The sequence below is a fragment of the Folsomia candida genome, unplaced genomic scaffold, assembly GCF_002217175.1.
Source record: "Folsomia candida strain VU population unplaced genomic scaffold, ASM221717v1 Fcan01_Sc002, whole genome shotgun sequence".
Classification (NCBI taxonomy): domain Eukaryota; kingdom Metazoa; phylum Arthropoda; class Collembola; order Entomobryomorpha; family Isotomidae; genus Folsomia; species Folsomia candida.
Window position 1 is genome coordinate 10,724,165 of NW_019091194.1, and position 9,489 is coordinate 10,733,653.

Genomic DNA, 9,489 nt, shown 5'->3' on the forward strand with positions numbered 1-9,489 from the left:
CATCATCGTCATTTTCACGATCACGAATTTTCAATTGGTGTTCTACATCGTCCAATTTGTCCAAAGCTGAATTAGCAACGGACCAATATGGGTTTGAAGATTGAGGATTCTGTTGTTTCACTTCGGGGGTTGGAGCAGCAGGATTAGATTCGGATTCATTAAAATTTACTACTCCGTAGAGAAAATCCAAAAGCTGTTCTTCCCCTGCAGAACGTACCGTCGTTGTTGTTGGTTCTGTGGTGGTTGTGGTGGTGGTAGTTGGTGGCGTTGTATAATATGAATAGCCCATCCCGTTGTTTGGATATCGAGGGTCAGAGGAACCACCACCGAGTTGTAGCTGTGGCCAGGGTGGGAGTGGAGGTGCTAAAGTAACCGTTGACGATGATCCTGATGGACGAGGTTGCGAGGTACTTGCTGGGATAGTGAATTGTTGTGTGCTTGGCATCTGTGGGTATTGCATTGGATGATAACCGCCCTGCGTTAATTTGAGAAATTATCAGTTAACAATACGCAAAATATTATGTGAAAAAAACATACGTATGGCATTCCATTTTGGTTGAGATGTAAAATTATTTCAACTTTGCTTCCTCCTCCTCCCGGTTGCGATATTGCTTTCACTTGACCATCGGCAGCACCGTTGGCAGTCACCGTGGTCGTGGTTTTAGACACAGAGCTGGATACTTGTCCTTGGCCGGTTAGCATTTTCCGGAGATTTGATATAATTTCATTCATTTGAATATCGTCAAATGGACAGCGATCACGAAGAAATGTTCGAAATTTGCGGCATTGCCGACGAGTACTAAATGTCTTGCCTTTTCTGATCGATGTCGCCATTTTTCTAGCCAGACGGAGTGTCTACGATATATAATATTGACATCATTAAATGATATTAAGATTAAGTAATTAAAGTATTTTATATTTTTCCTACCGATTTTGGTGGCAATTGAAGTTGGATGGGATTTTCATTGTCTAAATTACGGCTCTTATTTCTCGAATTTTCTTGATCCATCCGTTTTAGCAAAATATCGTTTGGCAATTGATCTTTGTATTGACGACGTTTTTCCTCTAATTGAACATATTTAAGAACTTGAGGATCTTCTTGGGCGAGGGACGAATCGGCCAAAAAATTCCAATCCGTCAACTTGTCATCAATATCTTCTTGTGGTTTCTTTTCCTCTGATTTCGATTGTGAGCTGTCGGAGTCATCCTCTTTTTTAGTATGGACTTTTTTATGCTTTTTATCCTTTCCCCATTTTTTCCCTTTTCCTTTAGCTTTTGGCTTTGTTTTTTCAGCTTCGTCGTCATCATCGTCACTATTAATTGCATAGATTAAAACTCTTGCATAACTCAAATTTATAAAAAAATTGAGAAAAATGATTTATCAACTTACACCACCAATTCCTCCATGAGATAAACATAATCATTGAATATGTCAGTTTTGGTAGTTGGCTCCCTGGCGCCCAAGCCACACAAGACTTTGGCGAAACAATTTTGTCGATTTAATGATCCTAATAAAAGTCTAGCTCTGTTCATGGCTGATTCTGGGGCTTTTCTCATCTTTCGTTCATAAAGTTTTGAATGACCATTCGGCAATTTCGTCAGTCTTCTTGGATGCGTAGTATTGCTATTTGTATTATTTGGTTGTACAAATTCTATGAAATATGGTTCACTTTTATTGTTAGACTCGATTTTTGTAATGGCGACACTGCTGCTGGAAGGAATTTGTTGTGAAATTGGGATCAGGGATGCTGAGGTGGAGGGTAGATTTGTAACTGCAATTTGGTTAATTTCGAAAATATTAGTTTACATACAAGGATAAAATAATAAATACTTAAAACATACCCGAAGCGAGTCCAAATCCAATTAAAATAGCCGTGCATTTTAAATCTTTTCTGAATAATGTATTCAAACTCGTGAGAAACACCATCACAGTTTTAGCTAAGCGGAGCATTTCGCACGGCAGTGAAGCCAACAGGGTTTTCCGACGCTTCACTTCCATGGCGCAACAACACTGCCAAATCAATGGTCACAACTTCCTGCAACCACTTCACACTGGCAAAATGCACAGCACATACTAATCTGTGTGACTGAATAATGCACGTAATGTGGGATTGACACTATATTTCTGCGTGAAATTCCGAAAAAAATGAGTCCACACCCAACGAAATTTAATGATCAAAAATGACAAATTTCCGTTGTTTCAGACACAAGCACCTATCAAGTGTAAAAATTAAACGCGGATGGAAGATTAACTCTGAGTATGACGATGCCATGCAAGCTAACTAAGCACATTCAACCATTATTTTCATGGGGGGTTGGAAAGCATTGAAAACTAAAGTGGACTTTTAATGAGAGGTTGCAGGGAGACCCACTTTCCTTTCATTGGCACAGCGTTTGACCAAAAAGTCAGCCACCTGCCTAGTCATCAGTTAAGGAATTTAATGGAAAGTGGTTAAACGACTCTAACCTTTTTTGCAAAATAAATAGCACTTGGTTTTGACCACTAAAACCTTATTAACGAGAGATCTGCTGGGCAGACTTAAGCGTTGGATGTATGAATTTATCATCCGTAATATTCAATGGTGTAGCGTGCGTCAATAGGGTTGAAAAATGTGAAGTGTATTTACATGGAAGCTGACACGTTATGTTTCAAGTAAATATATCAGCTATTACTTGATGATGATACATTGTAAAAGAATATAGAAAGTTTTATTTTCGGAATAAAATCGTATTTTATTAGTCACGACGGTCTAGTTATTTGTGCCTAATTGCCCTTCCACGTTTTGGTGGTTCAAAATGTACTCTTCGCACGGGTGGGGGTGGCGGTGGTGCGGGGGTTGGCGGAATGGGAGTCGAAGTTGTCGTCGGAATAGGTGTTGTTAATTTTTTAAAGCCTCTTCCAACTATTTTTTTCGGCGTTATCTCGCAACTACTACTTCCGTTAAATTCACTCCTAGTTTTGCCAGTCGGACAACAGAGCACTGGTCTCGAGCATGGCTTTGACTTTATTGGACAGTATTTTGTAAAATCGGGAATTTCGTTATGTGATTTTCCATCCTTTGGGGGATGCACATGTTCCTCGTACGCGTGTTTATGAAGCCAATTCCCCGCTGGCCAATATCGACAAACGACAAAAAAGATTGAGGGTAATACTATTTTTCCAGATTCGCATAATTCCTCTGTTACAACACGGCCACACCCAATTCGTTTGGTTGCACCCCAAATTAGTTGAGTAAAGTGACCAGAGTCCCATTGCCTACGCATTGCATAGGAAATTTAATTGTGATTTAAATTTTTCTTAGGTTATTTTCTTAACCAGTAATTTTTCTCCCAGTCATGTTTCCTAATTTCCGAGTACCAAACCCGTACGGGAAAACTGCCAGGAAGATCCAAGAGTTGTAATCGCATTTTGCTTTGTCTGGCTCCTAAATTCTCTCCTGCAATAAAATTGCAATGCTGCTTTATACAAATAACTATGAACTTAAATTATATCCACTGCAGCAATTACCAAGTTTTTTATTATTATTTGGCAATCCATTTTCCAGAATAATTTTTCGTTTTTTTATTGCTTTCTTTGCGAGTTCCAGTGCCCACAAATGTGCTTCATATGCAATCTGGAAATGACATGAAATTGACCATGGCGTTTAAAGAATATTTGTATTTAGTCACCTCATAATCAAATTCCACCTTTTGTGATCCATGTCGCTTTCTATTATAAGAAATTGCAAATAATACTTACTCATAAATTAATACCCATAATTTGTATTTTGAAACCCGCATACCGAAGAACATTATGAAACCGGACAATTTCCTTAAGCCATTCAGTGGGTGGGGACCCAGTTAAATTTTCATACCTTATCTGTGTGATCCATGCTAATTAATTTAAATAAATGAGAATAATTGCATGTTTTTTTTGTAAAATTTACCTTATACATTAATGATTTATGATTCACCCAATCCAAAAAGTTATCATTTCGTTCCGATTTTATTTCTCTTTTGTAAACGAGATGATCTTTGTCTTTTCCGAAATCACCTAAATTTTGTGAGTCTAAATCCAACTTTTGTTCAGTTTCTGTTGGATTAAACAGTTCATCTGGTGGGTGCGTAGACATAGGTGTAGAAGAAATGGTTAACATTCCATCCTGAGAATTTTCGCCTAAAAAGTATAAACCTTTGCTTGAAGGAGAAGGAGGTGGATTTATATATGCAAATGAGTTTTCGATAAAATGAAAAATTATTAGCAATTGAAGAAACTTTGAAAATGCCAATTCAGTCCACATGTCAGAGAATTACAACGTTTTGTGAACAACGTGCATTGTTTTTAAACAACTGCAGTGGGAACAAGTGCGTGAAAATTACACATGAAAAAGTAAAAGATCTTAGGTTCGGCTAAATCCAGCTTAATGCCAATATGCATTATGTGAACATTGCCTATGTGTACTAATTCTTATAAAAATGTAGTTGCCACATAATGCCCACAATTTTCGTGTATACGATTTTTCAACCAACCGTTTTTATTTTTTGTTTTTTTTAGATAAAAGCCATTATGAATTTTCATTTTTTTCAGTTACCGAATATGAAAAATGATTTAAAACATTTTATCCTCATGTGCTATGTTGTATTACTAGAATGCCTTTTTTACTTCACCTTAGAAAAAAGGAGTCACCTATAAATGTTTGTATGGATGACTTCAAATTTGGGACATTAAAAAATGTGTGCATTTAACCGGTAAACAATGAACAATAATTCCATGAATGTGAAGGTCAATGCAATAAAATGCAAATTTATTGAGTTGAAATTTCACTACAAAAATAAATAAATAATAACTTAATAAATAGGTGAATACGTAACTATTTGTCTTCTTCCTCTTCTTCGGATTCGTTTTTATCAACCTCTAACGAGACGGGTAAATTGGTGTGCTTGGTTTTATTTTTATTTACTCTATACTTTCCTTTCTGTTGATTACTGGCAAGTGACGCCACGTTAATTTTCTTCTTTGGATTGTCCTCCTCAGACCAGTCGGTTATCTTATCCGCCGATGTTGAAAATGTATTGGTTATGGAATCAAACGTGCTAAGGAGCAGACTTGCATTCTCTCGATCATCGTGTTCCTTCTCTCGAACATTTTGCTTATCGATTTCTGCAGCGGATGCAAAAATACCAGAAAATATTTTATCATCATCTGGTTTCGATTGTTTTTTATGTGGAGATTTCTTTGACTGAGATTTTGATTTCGGTTGCACTTCTTCCGATGACGTTTCTTTACTTTCGTCAGAGTTTTCCTCCTTCTGCTTTGGTTTTTGTTGTTGTTTAGATTTTGTACTGCTATTTTTCGTAGGATTTCTTTGGCTGAGAGGATAATCTGGCTCTTGACCGTGAGGGACAATTACTAATGGAGGTGGTGGTCCAGACACGGTCAAACTTGATGATAAGTCATGTGATTTGCTAGATTGTGAAGGGTGTCGTCTCTTTTGGTGCTGGACTTCTCGTTTACTAGGTTGAACTTGGTGGTCGTCTTCTTCCTCTTCATCCTCCTCCTCCTCTTCTGAGGATTCGTCCCCTCTGCCTTGGGGTCGTGGTGGCTGAGGATATCTTCCTCGAGTTGGTTGTCTACTTGGGGATGGATATCGGTCGTTGTTTGCAGAGTGTGGCTCCCTTGAAGGGTAACGTCCTGGGCCATATCCATCCTGTCCATCTTGTCCGGATCCTGAACTTGGATATTTTCCAGGCTTGTTAGAATACGGTTCTCGATATGGTTGGTGTTCTTTATTTCCACCAAAATAGCTTCCTCCGCCTTGATACTGTCCTTCGTCGACCCCTTGCGTGGATTTGCTCCCACGAGAAAACCATCCCATAATGCTTTGAAAAATAGATGGGGGTCCTTGATCCTCGGTTTGTGGTGGTCCATACCCTCCATATTCCTGTTGCCCCTCCCCTCCATAATTCGAATACCCCGGTTTCCCATCATAATCTTGATATCTTTCAGGTTCGCTTCCAATTTGTTTGCGTTTAGATTTCTTATTTTTATTGTAACTTTTTCCAGGAATGACGTCTCCTCCTTTTCCGTCATTAACTTGTTGCAGTGCTTGGTAGAACTGGGAGCCATGAGGTGGCATAAATTTTTCTGCATCGGGCCGTTCTTCTTCCGAAGAGTTTTGATCATTTTGAGGTTTTTCTCCTTTTTGTCCTTTTTTGTTCCCCTTTCGTTTCTTTCCTTTAGATTTTACAGATTTTGTTATGGGTTTTGTAAACGTTGGACGAACTTGTGGATAAAATCCGTACGTGTTGAAACCATCATTCTCATCATCTCTCGTGTACAATTCTGCTTGCACGTTTTGAATTTTATTGTTATTTTTCTTTGGATGGTCCTCTTCACTCGCTTCTTCAGAGGACGATTCAATTTCAACTCCAGCCGGTTTATTTACAATTGCAGTTTCATCTTCTGGTTTTTTCCCAATTTCAGATGATGGTATTTCCGCATCGCTATCATCCTCAGTTTCATCCACTTCGCCTGCAATTTCCGCATTTTCTTTAACAACTTGAGAGCTAGGTTTAGTTTTGACTTTCTTTTCTGGAACTTCCATTTCTACTTCTTCAGTATCTTGGTTATCAATTTCCGAGGATGATCGATGTGCATAATCTGACTGTTGTTGGTTATTTGGCCTTTCTGCACTTCCACTGAAGCTTTCATTTGATTCCTCTTCTTCCGATGATGCAGGCTGTTGTCGCACTGGTTGACGAACTTTGTTGCTAATTGTGCTTTCCTGTTTCTTGTTATATTTCGATTTTCCGGCCGTTGATGGGAATACTTTTTCAAACTTTTGAAATGCTTCATCCACAATTGCATCCTCTCGCTCTCTGTTGGCCGTATCAGCATCATCGTTATTGTTCTTATCAATTTGCGGCGATGAAAAGAGCGAGTAGGTTTTCACTGGTTCCAAGTCAGAGTCTGTATTATACTCGTCGAGATCCTCTTCGCTGAAATCTGTCCTGGATTTTTTATTTCGATTTCGATCTCCATCTGAAACATTGTCGTCTTCCTGCTCAACCACTTTTGTGGCTTGTTCTGCTGGAATTGAAGATGGAGAATCGTCGTTGTTATTAGAAGCGGCCGCTGCAGAGAAATCCACTAGAAATGGTTCAATTGGGGTGGTTGATGGTGGATTTAATGGGACGGGATCAGAAGATTCTACGGATTGAGTTCGATTGAAAATTCGAATGATTTGATCATATGACATGGCACATTTTTTAAACAGGCTTCGACATCTGCGTGGACTTTTTAGGGCTTGACCAATTTCAGCAGAAATTTTTATAAGAGCTGCCAAGTCATCCACCTGCGTTTAAATATTGATTTATATTTTATAAAATCATGCTCAGTAAATGCACCGAGTAAAATCTTTTAAAAAACTTACCACATTTAATTCTTGCTTTTTCCTATCGACGAATGCTCTTTGTTCAAGCTGGGCTGGGGTGTAAACTTTTGCTGGTTTTGTAGTACCCAACTCTGTCCCATTTTTTGATTTCTTGAATTTTTTCTTCGTTTTCTTTTTCAATTTTAAATCAATATCATCCAAAGATTTTCCGTGTCTGTAGTAATTTCCAGGTCTGTGGTCTGGAACATTCTCATTTGATTCCTCACTGGAACCTGAGTCCTCGGCTGACCCTGACCCGTTGTCATCTCTTTGTTCAATATCGATGAACCTGAGCGTACCAAAATTGCATATTATACTTCTTATATACGTTTAAACAACTATGCAATTAATTAGATTGAGATCATCATTAAACTAAATCTTTAACTTCATAAAATTCCGAATCAATGAAATAAAATAATTCGTCAACCGGTATGAAAATATCGGTCAGAGGCAACTTTATGTGTACGATCGTGTAGACTAGCATCCTCACTTTGCATTATTTACAGTTATCAATCAAAATTAAAAGTTGGGTAACTCGTTTACAATTGGCAGAAACGAAATGTTAAGAACCGGACTAGTTTCTTCTTCATTGAAGTTGCGAAATGTAAACCAAGACAGTAAATAAACTGGAAATTTATAAAAAATCAATATCTTACTTTTTGAGTCGATTTAAAATGTGATAAAATTCCTTGGTGGTTTCATAGGTTGGTTCCTCCGTTATTGAATTTACTTCGCAAAACGCTTTAGAAATACATGGTCTCAAATCTGAAATTTTAAGCTTATTCTTTGGACCCTTTTTAACACGCTTTTCATAAAGCGGCGGAGATTTTTTCTTTTGCAGTTGCAGAATTTTTTTAATCGGTTTTATTTCCGTTGTGGATTTTTCATTGGGTTCAACTTCCTCCTCCTCCTGTGGAATGACTGATCCATTTGATACTGCAAAGACCAAGATAATTTTTAGTCAGCAATTTTTACTATAATATATCGTTTATAAAATCAAAAAATTTGAAAAAACGACTCACAATGAACAAAAATCACAAAGAGTGCTATAAAGCCCAGGAGAGACTGGGTCTTCATGTCAATTTTATAGTTTCCCTAATTATCACAAGTTTTAATAAACAATACAAAAACCATACAACTCGAGCAAAATGAGACAAAAACACCAAATATATCAACAATCTCTCGGGAAATGGTCCGGATGAATATCAATCAACAACTGTTTACGGCTTGCAAATTCAAAAATTGACTTTAAATCAGGTTTAAACTACGTATGGGTGAAGGATGTGTGTACATACATACAGCCCAACAAACCGTGAATAAAGTTACTATTGCCAATCTTCATAACTGCAATGCAGTTTGAACGGTGTGATTATCTTTATATAAAATGCACCATTGCATTGCTATGTTTTGTTAGATTTAAAAGTTATCATCTTCACATCATTTTTTTTACAGCGTTGGTTGTTTTTCATCGACACAACAAAGTGGTACGTAACTTAACAATAAGGCATCGGCTTGTATTTTATATACGCTAACGAGCATGCAATGGCGAAGAGTAAGTTTCAGTGATGCGAGATATGTTGGAAAGAAAAGAAATTCGCTTCATTTCATTAACAGGTACATAGATGCACTGCAACCGAAAACCAACCAACTGCATGTATGTACATGTGTATGATTTGAGAATTGAGGGCACTCAGTCGCTTGCTCATCTTCGTTTTTAAAAAAAATTGTCAAACCTTCTTTATCCGTATATAAAAATTGCCAACAGCATAAGTAAGTCCTTGAATATATCCTAGACAGTGAGACATGCTTATTTTCTTAACGTTGTTACTGGGCTGACAACGACTTTGTTCAGATCAATAGTTATTATCTGTATAAAACATAATGATGTTAATACTCGTGGTAATCATTTTTTTAAGTTTCTGGTTTTGCAATTCTGCGGTTGCAACAAGTGCATATCATTAAATATCGTAGAAAAAGTACTTTCTATCTACTCGAGAATTCAAAAAAATTGCATGCAAATAATGCTTTAACTAAATTATATGCTCACTTTAATCCAGGATGGGTCAAGTATACTGCT

At 37.4% G+C, this 9,489-nt stretch overlaps 2 protein-coding genes across 2 annotated transcripts; both read right to left on the reverse strand.

The window, feature by feature from the left end:
- Positions 1 to 2,754: 2,754 nt before the first annotated feature.
- Positions 2,755 to 4,112, reverse strand: LOC118434347 (cysteine-rich secretory protein LCCL domain-containing 2-like). Its single transcript, XM_035847635.1, has 6 exons — positions 4,034 to 4,112; positions 3,783 to 3,873; positions 3,670 to 3,709; positions 3,509 to 3,614; positions 3,317 to 3,437; positions 2,755 to 3,256 (listed from the first exon to the last, which is right to left on the reverse strand). The coding sequence occupies exons 1-6, from the start codon at positions 4,110 to 4,112 to the stop codon at positions 2,755 to 2,757; spliced, it is 939 nt and encodes a 312-aa protein (XP_035703528.1).
- Positions 4,113 to 4,757: 645 nt separating this feature from the next.
- Positions 4,758 to 8,756, reverse strand: LOC110842624 (uncharacterized protein DDB_G0290301). Its single transcript, XM_022088390.2, has 4 exons — positions 8,435 to 8,756; positions 8,069 to 8,348; positions 7,413 to 7,701; positions 4,758 to 7,334 (listed from the first exon to the last, which is right to left on the reverse strand). Exons 1-4 carry the CDS (start codon positions 8,487 to 8,489, stop codon positions 4,851 to 4,853), a joined length of 3,108 nt encoding a protein of 1,035 aa, XP_021944082.1. The 5' UTR covers positions 8,490 to 8,756; the 3' UTR covers positions 4,758 to 4,850.
- Between the last annotated feature and the right edge of the window lie 733 nt (positions 8,757 to 9,489).